Raw genomic sequence first — 15,196 nt, 5'->3', positions numbered from 1 at the left:
GACAGAGTTTCACTCTTGTTGCCCAGGCTAGAGTGCAATGGCACAATATTGGCTCACCTGCAACCTCCGCCTCCCAAGTTCAAGCGATTCTCTTACCTCAGCCTCCCAAGTAGCTGGGATTACAGGCATGCGCCACCACGCCTAGCTAATTTTTATATTTTTAGTAGAGATGGGGTTTCACCATGTTGGCCAGGCTGGTCTTGAACTCCCGACCTTAGGTGATCTGCCCACCTTGGCCTCCCAAAGTGCTAGGATTACAAGCATGAGCCACTGTACCTGGCACAATTTTTAAGTGTTAACATAATTGTATATTAACACTTAAGTGTTAACATAATTGTATATTAATACAACGTATTACAAAAAAAATTGGCAGAAAAAAAATTCTTAGTTCTACTGTCCTATATACACACTCTAATTATGTTAAGTCTTAATCATGTTCATTTCCTTCCAGTCTTGCTATGCACTTGTAGCATAACTGAAACCATTGTTTAGCTGGACACAGTGGCATGTACTTCTAATCCCATCCGCTGGGGAGGCTAAGGCAGAAAGATCACTCCACTGTACTTCAGCCTGGGCAACATAGCAAGACCTCGTATCAAGGAAAAAAAGCATTTTTTATGTACATTATTATAACCTGATTTTTATTTAATGTTTTAAATCAACATATTTCTCCATAACCTGTTCTTTTTGATTTTGAGACAGAGTCTTGCTCTGTTGCCCAGGCTGGAGTGCAGTGGTGTGATCTCAGCTCACTGCTACCTCCTCCTTCCAGATTCAAGCGATTCTCCTGTCTCAGCCTCCCAAGTAGCTGGAATTATAGGCACTCACCACCATGCCCAGCTAATTTTTGTATTTTTAGTAGAGAAGGGGTTTCACCATGTTGGCCATACTGGTCTTGAACACCTGACCTCATGATCCGCCGGCCTCGGCCTCCCAAAGTGCTGGGATTGCAGGCATGAGCCACTGCGCCCAGCCCATAACCTGTTCTTTATTGTTTTACTTATTTATTCCCCTGTTACTAGACATTAGATCATTCTAGTTTTACTCTATGATAATTTCATAATGAACAACCTTGTTTACTTTGCACTTTCCATGTTTTGGATTCATTCACTAGTGTTTATACCCAAAGATGTGTGAGCATGTTTATAACTCTTGATAAAATGCCAAATGGCTTTCCAAGCATTGTCTCAAATTTCAGTCTCACTAATTAGTTGTAACTAATGCTTTAAACTATTGGCAGCAGTGGATGGGATCATTTTTCTGTCATTCTTATAATAGTTGAAGAATGATTTTTTTTTGTCAAGTCGTAGTTTCTAATTTCTAGTAAAGTGGATCCTTTTTTTCTTTTACTTACTAGTAATACTTTCTATTTTATGATATGGTTGTTTGAATTCTTTGCTCAGTTATCAGTTTAGTGTTTTACTTACTGATTTGTAGGAGCTCCTTAGCTATGAAAATGTTTACCTTTGGCTGGGCGCAGTGGCTCATGCCTGTAATCCCAGCACTTAGGGAAGCCGAAGTGGATAGATCATGAGATAAGGAGTTCAAGACCAGCCTGACCAATGTGGTGAAACCCCGTCTGTACTAAAATACAAAAAAAATAATAAAGAAAAAATTAGCCAAGTGTGGTGGTGTATACCTGTAATCCCAGCTACTTGGGAGGCTGAGGCAGGAGAATCGCTTGAACCTGGGAGGCATAAGTTGCAGTGAGCTGAGATCACGCCATTGCACACCAGCCTAGGTGACAAAAGCAAAACTCCAACTCAAAAAAAAATGTTAATCTTTAATCTGTTAAATTTGCCTCAAATACTTCTTCCCAGTTTGTTGTTTGCCTGTTGCTTTGGTTTATTTTTAACATACTGTGCATGTGAAAATGTTTTTTTTATGAAATCAAATGTCCATCTTGTTTTCCTTTCTCATTTTTACAAATCCAGTCCTTTCCAGAGATGTGATGAATTATAGTAGTCACTGCTTTCTTCCTTTTCCTGCAGTGTGACTTTGTTTTAATTTGTACTGCTAAGTGATGTGATAGGGCAAACCCGTTATCAAAAAAAGGATTTCTCACTCCAATTTCTGTTTACCTGAATGATTGGTGACATGATCCTTCCTTATTTATTTGCAAAGCTTCTCATAATTGTAGAGTAGTTTATTCAGCATATTCTGTTTGCCTCTCCAGTAGAGGATTTCTCCAGCCCTATTTTCTCTTTCCTTCCACCAGATCATGACCAACACAGGGAAGACAAGGCGGAAGGGGCCGGCCGGTGTGCTGCGGAGCGGGGATGAGCCGCTGCGAAGGCCTGTCACCCCCAGTGGCCACAGAAACGGGTACCCAGTGTAAGTCAGGGCTAAAGGAAGCGGGAATTGACTTTCTTAAGCTTTGTTTTGATTAACCGCAGTGTAAGATGTATGTATTTTTAAAATTCAAAATAAAGCATTCATACTGAAAAGCATTTATGTCTTTATTTTGGGGGGATTTTTGGAGGGAAAGAGATCGAGTCCTCCCTTTACCCAGAATTTTTTTGTTCCAGAAAGAGAAGCGGTTGGATTACAGGATTTTCAGAAGACGAATGTTGGCCAGAGTAATTTCAAAAGAAGGGGCCTGAGAGGAGCCAGGCCCTCTCCAGAAGGACACCTGTCATGCCTTCTCTGCGGCCTCTCGTCCTAGCGCCAAGCCCTTTGTTGGGATTGGAATGTCACAGTTTAAGACTCGAAATTGATTTATTTTAGATGACTTTTTGGGACAACTGGATGCAGTTTTAGCTGCCAAGCCTTAATTCCTTTTCCATAGCCTTGCTCGTACCCCATTTAGATAAATAAACGTTTAGTCTGCTTGCGTAGAGCCTCTGATCTCCCTGGGGGACTAAGCCCCCTGTGGGGGTAAGGAGCCCCAGATCAGACAGTCCAGTGGGCAGTAGAGAAGCCACTTTTGTGGTTTGGGTGGCCTCTCTTTTCCTATCTGGAGAGAATATTATGGCAAAATATTACAGAGAGCAGGCTAAAAACCTCCATATCTTCATTCAACGAATAATGGTCATGTCATATTTTAGATGAATATACCATGTTTACTTAGTTATTCCCTGAGGCCAGGCAGTTTAGTTCTCTCCAGTCTTACTCTATTGCAATTTTCTAATGAACAACCAGGCACTGGGGACTGAGCATCAACACTCAGAAATGCCTGCCCTCACGGGGCTCTGTGCAGCACGGATCCCAGGGACGCCAGGCAAGACACACCCAGCTCCTTGACACATTCTGTCACCCAGCTGGGATTTGACCTATAAATATTTCGGGGCCCATGCCATAGATGAGTGCTCGGAGATCTGTTTGGCTTGATTTCATAATTAGGTATGATATACTTGTATTTCTAGGTGTTTATTTTTAATTGCTGATGTATAAACTAGTACACCCTTGTCTCTCTTAAACTTACAAGCAGTGTTTTTAACCTACAGAAAAGTTGAAAGAATATTACAATGAAGAGCTTCCAGTTAACATTTGTGTGCCCTGTCTCCCTGTCTCGCTCTCCTTCTGTGTGTGTAATACCTAATTTACATGCATATACATGTTTTTGCTGGACTATCTGAGAGAAGAATGCAGGCTTTAGCACATAACCCCATTCTCACAGCTAAGAAATATAACATTAATAACACAGATACAGTATTATCACTATTCCTTAATTGTCCCCCAAATGTTCTTTACATCTGAGGGGTTTTGGCTCATTTGATTTTTATCCAGAATAAGCCAGCTATCAATTACTAGTAAATCTAGTTGATACATATAATATATTTTTAAATGGAAGTGTAACGAACTAATAAAATTCATCTTGCTTGATATGGGAAAGAGGACACTGACTCATTGTTTTAAAAGTGTTTTTAAATTATTTTTTAAAATAATTAAAACTGGTTTCACCGAGAGACAACAGTGGCATAGGCTATTTTAATCAGAGATAAAGATAAAGGGAATCTAATAAATGTAAGGGCTAACCAGTGGGCACAGTCAATTCTCGGGTCAGATGTTCTTCTTTGCAGAGAAATTTGAGGGCATTTTCCATGGCTGGGAGCACATCTGGCTCTTCCCTGATTTGTGGGGTGGTCCCATCCAGATCTTTGGCTCTGGCAAGCTGCCAGGTAGTGAGGGCGGCTTGTTTTCCTGAAACCACGGACCTTCCCACTATAAAGATGCAGTCACCTGTGACCAGCTTCCTCCATCAAGTCTCAACAAACATTTGGATCACTTCTCTGCCATGTGTTCTCATTGCGGGGGTTGCGGAAATCAATGAGATGTGGTTGCTGCCCTCAGAAGCAGACAGAGCGAGCTGTGCGGTGGGGAAAAGAGCTGGTTGGCGTAATGCAGCGGGCACTCTCCCCAGCCCATGGGCACTCTGGAGGGCTGCAGGATGCTGATGTGCAAGATTCCTACTCCCACCTTCACATCTCGAGCTCACCTCTTAGAAGTTTGAATGCTGGCCAGGCGCGGTGGCTCAAGCCTGTAATCCCAGCACTTTGGGAGGCCGAGGCGGGTGGATCACGAGGTCAAGAGATCGAGACCATCCTGGTCAACATGGTGAAACCCCGTCTCTACTAAAAATACAAAAAACATTAGCTGGGCATGGTGGCGTGTGCCTGTAATCCCAGCTACTCAGGAGGTTGAGGCAGGAGAATTGCCTGAACCCAGGAGGTGGAGGTTGCGGTGAGCCGAGATCGCGCCATTGCACTCCAGCCTGGGTAGCAAGAGTGAAACTCCGTCTCAAAAAAAAAAAAAAAAAGAAGTTTGAATGCTGGAGGTCTCGGACATTATTGCCCACAGATAAGAGACTGCTCTATGTGATGTAAGATAGGCATCCTGGCTTATTTTTCTCCATGTAGAGAGCTACTCTTCTCTACACCACCTATAAACAGCTCTCTCTTTTTTTTTTTTTTTTAAGACAGTTTCACTTTTCTCGCTCAGGCTAGAGTACAATGGTGCAATCTTGGCTTACCGCAACCTCTGTCCCCTGGGTTAAAGTGATTCTCCAGCCTCAGCCTCCCAAGTAGCTGGGATTACAGGCATGAGCCTGGCTAGTTTTGTGTTTTTAGTAGAGACGGGGTTTCTCCACGTTGGTCAGGCTGATCTAGAACTCCTGACCTCAGGTGATCCGCCCGCCTGGGCCTCCCAAAGTGCTGGGATTACAGGCGTGAGCCACCATGCCTGACCATTATTTCTCCACTGATTCGAGGTGCCACTAATTCTGTATCCCCTCCAATCACCCTAGCTCTCTATTTTGACACATGGTCTAGTTGCCTGTTGTCACACCCGTGTTTATTGCAAAGGTTTTTAGCATATCTAAATATTGCATAGGAAAAGCCCCTCTCACTGCCTGCCTTTGGCCTTCTCTTTCAGAGTTGATTTAACTATGTATAGACCTTTATTTTTCCATAAGCATTTAAAAATAAGTCTGGCAACTTCCTTAAAAAAATTGTTTTAAGGGTCAGGCACGATGGCTCACACCTGTAATCCCAGCACTTTGGGAGGTTGAGGCAGGTGAATCACGAGCTTAGGAGTTCAAGACCAGCCTGTCCAACATGGTGAAACCCTGTCTCTACTAAAAATACAAAAATTAGCTGGTGGTAGTGGTGGGCGCCACTCAGGAGGCTAAGGCAGGAGAATCGCTTGAACCCAGGAGGCAGAGCTTACAGTGAGCTAAGATTGCAACACTGCACTCCAGCCTGGGCAACAGTGAGACTGCATCTCAAAAAAAAAAAAAAAAAAAGGAAAAAAGATTCTTTTAGGATTTTGATTAGTATCACCTTAAATCTATGTAATGTTTTGGAGATAATTGAAATCTTGGCAATGTTAAGTCACTGTGCAGTATTGCATTATATTAATTTTATATGTTAAGAGAATGATGGTCCCTCAAAGATATCCAGATTGCGGTCCTCATAACCTGTGACTGCATTACGTTACATGGCAGAAAGGACTTTGGGGATGTGAATAAGTTAACGACCTAGGGAGAGATGATTCTGGATAATCTGGGTGGACTCAATGAAACCACAAGGGTCCTTACTGAAGGGAGCCAGGTGCATCAGAAACAAAAGATGTGACAACCGTGTCAGAAGTCTGAGTGCTGCAAGGCCATGAGCCGAGGAATGCAGACACCCTCTGGAAACAGGAAGAAGTGAAATAAATTCTCTCCTAGAGCCTCCAGAAAGAATGCAGCCCTGTTGACCCATCAGCAGATGAACTCTTGACCTCCATAATGGTGACACAAATTTGTGTTGTTTTAAGTCACTAAGTTTGTGGTAAGACTGCAAATTATGAAACAACTACAGGAAGACACTGGGAAGTATCTCCAGGACATTGTTCTGGGCAAAAATTTCTTGAGTAACAACCCACAACCAAAGCAAAAATGAACAAATGGGATCACATCAAGTTAAAAAGCTTCTATAGCAAAGGAACCAATCAATAAGGTGAAGAGACAGCCGACAGAATGGCAGGAAATATTTGCACACTACCCATCTGACAAGGAGTTAACAATCAGAATTAAAAACGAACTCAAACAACTGTATAGGAAAAGTCTAATAGTCGGATTAAAAAATGGACAAAAGAGGCCAGGCGTGGTGGCTCATGCCTATAATTCCAGCACTTTGGCAAGCCAAGGCAGGCAGATTATCTCAGGTCAGGAGTTCGAGACCAGCCTGGCCAACATGATGAAACCCCGTCACTACTAAAAATACAAAAAATTAGCCGGGCATAGTGACAGGTGCCTGTAATCCCAGCTACTAAAGAGGCTGAGGCAGGAGAATCGCTTGAACCTGGGAAGGCGGAGGTTGCAGTGAGCCGAGATCACCACTGCACGCCAGCGTAGGCAACAAAAGTGAAACTGTCTCAAAAAAAAAAAAAGGACAAAAGATTTGAATAGACAAATAGACATCAAAAGAAGACATACAGATGACAAACAGGCTTATGAAAAGGTGCTCAGTGTCATTGATCATCAGAGAAATGCAGATCAAAACTACAGTGAGATATCCTCTCACCCCAGTTAAAATGGCTTATGTCCAAAAGTCAGACAGTAACAAATGCTGGCAAGGATGTGGAGAAAAAGGCACCCTCATACGCTGTTGGTGGGAATGTAAATTGGTCCAGCCACTATGGAGAACGGTTTGGAGATTCCTCAAAAAACTAAAAATAGAGCTGCCATACGATCCAGCAGACCCACTGCCGGATATATACCCAAAAGAAAGGAAGTCCTATATCAAAGATAGCTCTGCATCCCACCTTTGCTGCAGCACCGTTTACAATAGCCAAGATCGGGAAGCAACGTAAATGTCCATCAGCAGATGAATGGACAAAGAAAAATGTGGTATATATACACAATGCAGTACTATTCAGCCCAAAAGAAGGAGATCCAGTCATCTGCAAAGCATGGATGGAACTGGAGATCATTATGCTACGTGAAATAAGCAAGGCACGGAAAGTCAAACATCACATGTTCCCGCTTATGTGTGGGATCTAAAAATCAAAACAATTGAGCTCCCGGAGATAAGAGAGTAGAAGGATAGTTACTAGAGACTGGGAAGGCTAGTTATTTGGGGGTGGTCGTTGGGGGAGATGGAGAAGGTTAATGGGTGCAAAAAAAAGTTATAAAGAATGGGCCGGGCGCTGTGGCTCATGCCTGTAATCCCAGCTCTTAGGGAGGCAGAGGCAGGAGGATAGCTTGAGCCCAGGAGTTCGAGACCTGCCTGGGCAATATAGCGAGACCCCATTCTCCACAAAAGGGAAAAAGAAAAAAAGAAAAAAATGGGGGCCGGGCGCAGTGGCTCACGCTTGTAATCCCAGCACTTTGGGAGGCCGAGGCGGGTGGATCACGAGGTCAAGAGATCGAGACCATCTTGGTCAACATGGTGAAACCCCGTCTCTACTAAAACTACAAAACATTAGCTGGGCATGGTGGTGCGTGCCTGTAATCCCAGCTACTCAGGAGGCTGTGAGGCAGGAGAATTGCTTGAAAAAAAAAAAAAAAAAAAAAAAAAAAAAAAAAAAAAAAAAAAAAAATCAAGAGCGAAACTCCGTCTCCACACAAAAAAAAAAAAAAAAAAATGGGCTGGGCACAGTGGCTCATGCCTGTAATCTCAACACTTTGGGAGGCTGAGGCAGGTAGATCACTTAAGATCAGGAGTTTAAGACCAGCCTGGCCAACATGGTGAAACCCTGTCTCTCCTAAAAATACAAAAATTAACTGGGCATGCTAGCCAGTGCTTGTGATCTCAGCTACTTGAGAGGCTGAGGCAGGAGAATCACTTAAAGTCGGGAGGCAGAGGTTGCAGTGAGCCGAGATCACACCACTGCACTCCAGCCTGGGTGACAGAGTGAGACTCCCAACTTAAAAGAATGGCCAGGCACAGTGGCTCACACCTGTAATCCCAGCACTTTGGGAGGCCGAGGAGGGCAGATCACAAGGTCAGGAGATCGAGACCATCCTGGTCAGCAAGGTGAAACCCCGTTCTCTACTAAAATACGAAAATTAGCTGGGTGTGGTGGCGTGCACCTGTAGTCCCAGCTACTCAGGAGGCTGAGGCAGGAGAAATGCTTGAACCCGGGAAGCCGAGGTTGCAGTGAGCCAAGATTGCACCACTGCACTCCAGCCTGGTGCCTGGCAACAGAACAAGACTCTGTCTCAAAAAAAAAAAAAAAAAGAATTAAGTCCTAGTTTTTGATAGCAAAACAGAGTGACTATAGCCAGTAATAATTTAATTGTACATTTTAAAATAACTAAAAGAGTATGAGTGGATTATTTGTAACACAAAGGATAAATACTAGAGGGGAGGGTACTCCATTCTCCATGATGTGATTATTACACATTGCATGCCTGTGTCAAAACAGTTCATGTGTTCTATAAACATATACGCCTACTGTACGCACAAAAAATCTTTTTTTAATAAGGTTTTATTTATTTATTTATTTATTTATTTATTATTATTATTATTTTTTGAGACGGAGCTTCGCTCTTGTTACCCAGGCTGGAGTGCAATGGCGCAATCTCGGCTCACCGCAACCTCCGCCTCCCGGGTTCAGGCAATTCTCCTGCCTCAGCCTCCTGAGTCGCTGGGATTACAGGCATGCGCCACCATGCCCAGCTAATTTTTTGTATTTTTTTTAGTAGAGACGGGGTTTCACCATGTTGACCAGGATGGTCTCGATCTCTTGACCTCATTATCCACCCGCCTCGGCCTCCCAAAGTGCTGGGATTACAGGCTTGAGCCACCGTGCCCGGCCAAAAAATATTTTAAAAAATTTTTTTTTTTTTTTAGAGGAAGGCTTGCTCCGTCGCCCAGGCTGGAGTGCAGTGGCACAGTCTTGGCAACTGCAACCTCCACCTCCTGGGTTCAAGCGATTCTCCTGCCTCAGCCTCCCAAGTAGCTGGAATTACAGGCATGCGCCACCACACCTTCCTAATTTTTTAATTTTTTGTAGAGAAGGAGTTTCACCATGTTGGCCAGGCTGGTCTTGAACTCTTTACTCCAGGTAATCCACCTGCCTCCACCTAATCCCAAAGTGTTGGGATTATAGGCGTGAACCACCACACCCAGCCTTAAAAATTAAAAATTAAAGTAAAAACAATCTGGTACTTTGTTAGAATAGCAACAGAAAATGAATTCAGCCATCCTGTGTGCAAGTATAGGATGACTCTCCACTTCCTTAGGTCTTGTTTGATACATTTCCTTGCTAGCAGAAACCTGAGGCCAGGCGTGGTGGCTCACATCTGCAATCTGAGCACTTGGGGAGGTTGAAGCAGAAGCATTGCTTCAGCCCTGGAGGTGGAGGCTGCAGTGAGCTGTGATTGTGCCGCTGTACTCCAGCCTGGGCAACAGTGAGATGAGACCCTCATCTCAAAAAAATAATAAAATAAACACTTCGTGTGCTCAAGGCAATGGGTGGGCATGTTCTTCAGGGAAGGTTAGGACGCTTCTCAGCCCTGGTGGTTGGATTTGGTTAATTTAGCCCAGTGTTTTAAATTTAATTCCCCTTGTCAATGATTATTTCAATGGGCATGCAATCCATTCTAGCCATGAGATCCAAGCTTTCCCTGACTTTTATGAAGCGCTTTTTTTATGAAAGAGAAATGTTCTATTTTCTTTTCCTCTTTTGGCCTTTGACTGTTGCTTGAATGCTATGCTTGGAGGCACGGCAGCCATCCTATTTGCACAAAGTGACAATTCTAAGAACAAAAGCAAAACCACACGGAGAAGGATGAGAAACCCAGTGGAGAGAACCCGGATCTGCAGCACAGTCACTCAGCTTCACCTTCCCCACCTGTGCTCGCCGCCTCTGGAGTTCTGTTTACGGTGGATATTACATTTCCCTTCCCGCTTAAACCAGTGGAGTTGAGCTTTTGTTACTTGTAGTCCAAAACATGCATAGAACAAATAAATATAAAGAAATAAAAAATGATTCCAGCAGCCAGAGAGAATGCTGACAATCATGTTAGCATATTACATTTAGTGTAGTTTTTTTCCTACATATATTTTTAGCAAATGAGAAACCTTTTAGTGTTCGTGTATGTGTCTGCATGTATATATGGTTTGTTTACAGTTTGATTTTAGTTTGTTTTCTTTTGCATTGTTGAACATCCTGTAAAAGATGATTTAATGATTGATATTATATTTACATACCATGATTTATATAGCCATGCTGATATTTCTGACATTTGTTTTTACTAATTTGGAGTTATTATATGCTTGGTGAACCACTAAGTACATAAATTACATAAATATTCCTAACTAAAAGAAAAATTATGACTCTCCCTTCACCACCAGCACCTTCTGGTTATTCCCTCATTGCCAGGAGTGTGGATCAATCTAGAATCTTCATGCTCTTGGGGACACTAGGATAGTATGTGTTGCACACATTCAGAATACCAGGACTTTTTGTTTTGTTTTGTTTTGTTTTGAGATGGAGTCTGTCTCTGTCGCCCAGACTGGAGTACAGTGGCGAGATCTTGGCTCACTGCAACCTCCGTCTCCTGGGTTCAAGCAATTCTCCTGTAGCTGGGGCCATAGGCATGCACCACAATGCCCAGCTAATTTTTGCATTTTTAGTAGAGATGAGGTTTCACCATGTTGGCCAGATGGTCTCCATCTCTTGACCTCGTGATCTGCCCACCTTGGCCTCCCAAAGCACTGGGATTATAGGTGTGAGCCACTGCGCCCAGCCGCAGGACTTTTTTGCTTTGGTTTTGTTTTAAGACACCGTCTCACTCTGTCACACCAGCTGGAGTACAGTGGCACAATCACAGCTCACTGCAGCCTTGACCTCCTGAGCACAAAGCATCCTCCCACCTCAGCCTCCCAAGTAGCTGGGACTACAGGCATGCACCACCACACCTGGCTGAATTTTTTATTTTTTGTAGAGACAGAGTCTCACTGTGTTGCCCAGGCTAGTCTTGAACACCTGAGTTCAAGCAATCATCCTACCTCAGCTTTCCAAAGTGCTGGGATTACAGGTATGAGCCACCATGCCCGGCCACTAGTACTTTCACAGTCAGTAATTCCACTGCTAGGATTTTTTTTTTTTTTTTTTTAGACAGAGTCTTGCTCTGTCGCCCAGGCTGGAGTGTGATAACACAGTCTTGGTTCACTGCAGCCCCTGTCTCCCAGGTTCCAGTGACTCTCCTGCCTCAGCCTCCCGAGTAGCTGGGATTACAAGTGCCCACCACCACACCCAGCTAATTGTTGTATTTTTTTTTAAATAGAGACAAGGTTTCACCATGTCTGGAACTCCCGACTCAGTGATCTGCCTGCCTTTGCCTCCCAACATGCTGGGATTACAGGTGCCTGGTCCACTGCTAGGATTTTATACTGGGAAGTAATGAGATATTCACAAAGATAGGTAGGTAGGTAGGTAGGTAGGTAGGTAGGTAGGTATATAGATAGATAGATAGATGATAGATAGATAGATGGATGATATAAATAAATATCTGTATCTGTATATACACACACAAGGTTATTTGTTGCAATGTTACTCATACAATTAGAAACTACATCCCCAAAATAGGAGGCTGGTTCCATAAATTATGATATATTCACACAAAAGGGTACTGAAGATTATTTTTAGAAAAATATTGAATGACATGGGAAGAGCCTCACAATGTCTTGCTAAGTGAAAAAGCAAATTCTAGAATAGTGTGACTGTAGCATGCTAGCCATGTAGAGTGGACAACCCAGGCTAGTATTTTTAAGTGTGTATTTGCATATTTTTAAAGATTTTTTTTTTTTTTTTTTTTGAGACGGAGTTTCGCTTTTGTTACCCAGGCTGGAGTGCAATGGCGCGATCTCGGCTCACCGCAACCTCTGCCTCCCGGGTTCAGGCAATTCTCCTGCCTCAGCCTCCTGAGTAGCTGGGATTACAGGCACGCACCACCATGCCCAGCTAATGTTTTGTAGTTTTAGTAGAGACGGGGTTTCACCATGTTGACCAGGATGGTCTCGATCTCTTGACCTCATGATCCACCCGCCTCAGCCTCCCAAGGTGCTGGGATTACAGGCTTGAGCCACTGCGCCCAGCTAAAGATTTTTTTTAAACCAAATGTTAAGTGGTTGTGCTTAGGTATTGGGAGGGCAGGTCATTTATATATTCTATATATTTACCTAATTTTTCATGATAAACACTTACTGGTTTTATAATTAAGAGAAAAAAAAGTTGCAGATAAACACATTTGCCCCATGCAATGGAGACGCTCCCACCCCACCTCAGCCTGGCATCAGCTGCACTTCCCTGGCCATTTTCTTCCCACCCAAGCCTGCTCCTGTCATGGCTTCCAGATCCTTCTCCCCCGTCTCTGCAATCTCTGGACACATCCTTTGCTCTGTCTTCAACCTCCCCTCCTGCTGCCTTCCTCGAGCCTCTCAACAGGCTCTGGGCTCTGCCTCCCTCCCCCTCAGGCCCTCTCTGGCCAAGTCCCTGCCCCATCTTCCTCTCCAGTCAGCCTTCTGTGGCCAGGCAACGACTTCCAGAGGGTATTACTGCCAGGACCACAGGTGACCTTCGGCTTCCAACCCCCGAGGACACTCTGGGCCCATTGTCCCCGCTCTTGCAGTTGCCAGCTGCTGACCCCTCCTGGGAGTCATTGTACCCCAGTCCCCTTGTGCTGGCCTCTGCCTCTCACCCCCTTCCTCCCCGGAAGCCCCATCGAAGGCCCTCACCCCATCTGGCCTTTTGTCTAGTTTCCACTAACTAATAACACCCACACTCAGCCCAGATATGTCCCCACAGCACCCCCAATTTGGCATTTCCTAAATCAATGGAGCTGCCATCTGAACCCCCTGCTTCAGGGCATGGCGTGAGTGCCCACAAACAGCCAAGCCAGAGTCCAGGCAGGTATGCACGCTCCTCCCACTCTGTCCTGCCCACCACCGGCCTTCACGGCTCAGGGAGGTCCTCCTAACAGTGCTCCATGCCACCGTCCACCTTCCATTACCATTGATGGAATGGTCTTTTAGCAGGGAATACCATTCCTTTGGTTCTCCTTCACTTGGGATCATGTTTAAATCCTGGCCTTACTGGGTCCTTCTCAATTGGCACCCCCACACACACAAGCATCAGGGCGCCCAGGACACCCTGCCCCCTCCACACTACTGTCGCACAGGTCTTTTCAGGATGGGGAGGTAGGGGGCATCCATATTTTGTGGTGCTTTAAATCTTTCTTTAACAATGTAGCATAAATATATATATATATATACACACACACCATATAGATAGATAGATGATAGATAGATAGATAGATGATAGATTTTTTTCCTCTTCACCTTGCTCATGGTGGTACTTCTGCTAGGAAACCTTCCCTCTTCTGGCACCTGGCAAACCCCAACTCAAGAGTTTAAGACTAAGTTGGCCAGGAGTGTGGTGGCTCATGCCTGTAATCCTAGGACTTTGGGAGGCTAAGGTGGGAGGATCACTTGAGCTCGGTTCAAAACCAGCCTAGGCAACATAGTGAGACCTCGTCTCTATTTAAAAAAAAAAAAAAAAAAAAAAGACTGAATGCCCACCTTGGGAAGACTTTCCTGCCTCCCCTCAGGGTGGTTACATGTCTCCCTGTCTTTGGTGTTGGGTTGAGCCATATGAATTTTTTTTTTTAAACAGAGTCTTGCTCTGTTGCCCAGGTTGGAGTGCAGTGGCACAATCTCAGCTCACTGCAACCTCCACCTCCCTGGCTCAAGTGATTCTCCTGCCTCAGCCTCTTGAGTAGCTGGGACTATAGGCATACACCACCACGCCCAGCTAATTTTTGTATTTTTAGTAGAGATGGTGTTTCACCATGTTGGTCAAGCTGGTCTAGAACTCCTGACCTCAAGTAATCTGCCTGCTTCGGCCTCCCAAACTGCTGGGATTACAGACGTGAGCCACCGTGCCTGGCCAGTCATATGAAATTGACATTCAAGCCATGTGCAGGGTCCAACCCTAGGCAGGCACGAGCTTGTCATGTGTCACACGCTGTGCCCTTGTTGGAGTAGGTGGCCCATGTTTCCTTGTGGAAGGGGAAGCGAGTGTTCCGTTGCCTTACAGATAACTGGAGGGCCTTCCTCAAGGATCTGTGGTCAAGGCTGACCTGATGAGCCTGTCCCAGCCAGCTGGCCCTCGCACATGGCTGGATCTGGTGCAATGAGGCTCTCAGCGCTTGTCTGCTGGACGAGGGTATCTCCCGCTGCTTGGGTGCCGACGCTAGGCACTGCACAGGAGCTGTTCTGACACATCCTTTAGGTAGTGTTGTAAGAAAGTAAGTTCTAAGCCAGTCATGGTGGCTCACGGCTATAATCCCAGCACTTTGGGAGGCCGAGGTATGAGGATTGCTTGAACCCAGGAGTTTGAGACCAGTCCTGGCAACATAGAGAGAACTTGTCTCTATAAAAAATTAAAAAAAAAAAAAAATGAGTCCAGTGTAGAGGTGCCCATCTGTAGTCCCAGCTACTCCAGAGGCTGAGATGGGAGGATCCCTTGAGGCTGGGAGGTCGAGGCTGCAGTGAGCTGTGGTTGCACCACTGCACTCCAGCCTGGGTGACAGAGTGGGAGCCTGTCTCTAAGAAAAAAAGAAAGTTCTAGGCCGGGCGCAGTGGCTCAAGCCTGTAATCCCAGCACTTTGGGAGGCCGAGGCGGGTGGATCACGAGGTCAAGAGATCGAGACCATCCTGGTCAGCATGGTGAAACCCCGTCTCTACTAAAAATACAAAAA

General features: G+C 44.8%; 1 protein-coding gene across 3 annotated transcripts in view; it reads left to right on the top strand.

Annotated features, from left to right (window-relative positions):
- ARMC9 (armadillo repeat containing 9) overlaps positions 1 to 15,196 on the top strand; it is a 179,129-nt gene that overhangs the window by 150,264 nt on the left and 13,669 nt on the right. For all 3 annotated transcript variants that reach the window (XM_032277939.1, XM_032277937.1, XM_032277938.1), the window contains one exon: positions 2,219 to 2,334. In XM_032277939.1, the coding sequence (XP_032133830.1) occupies positions 2,219 to 2,334 (116 nt within the window). The remainder of the gene's footprint in view (positions 1 to 2,218; positions 2,335 to 15,196) is intronic.

This window comes from Sapajus apella, unplaced genomic scaffold, assembly GCF_009761245.1.
Source record: "Sapajus apella isolate SASKATOON/1434 unplaced genomic scaffold, GSC_monkey_1.0 scaffold10, whole genome shotgun sequence".
NCBI lineage: Eukaryota > Metazoa > Chordata > Mammalia > Primates > Cebidae > Sapajus > Sapajus apella.
This window is presented reverse-complemented; position numbering and strand designations above follow the sequence as displayed.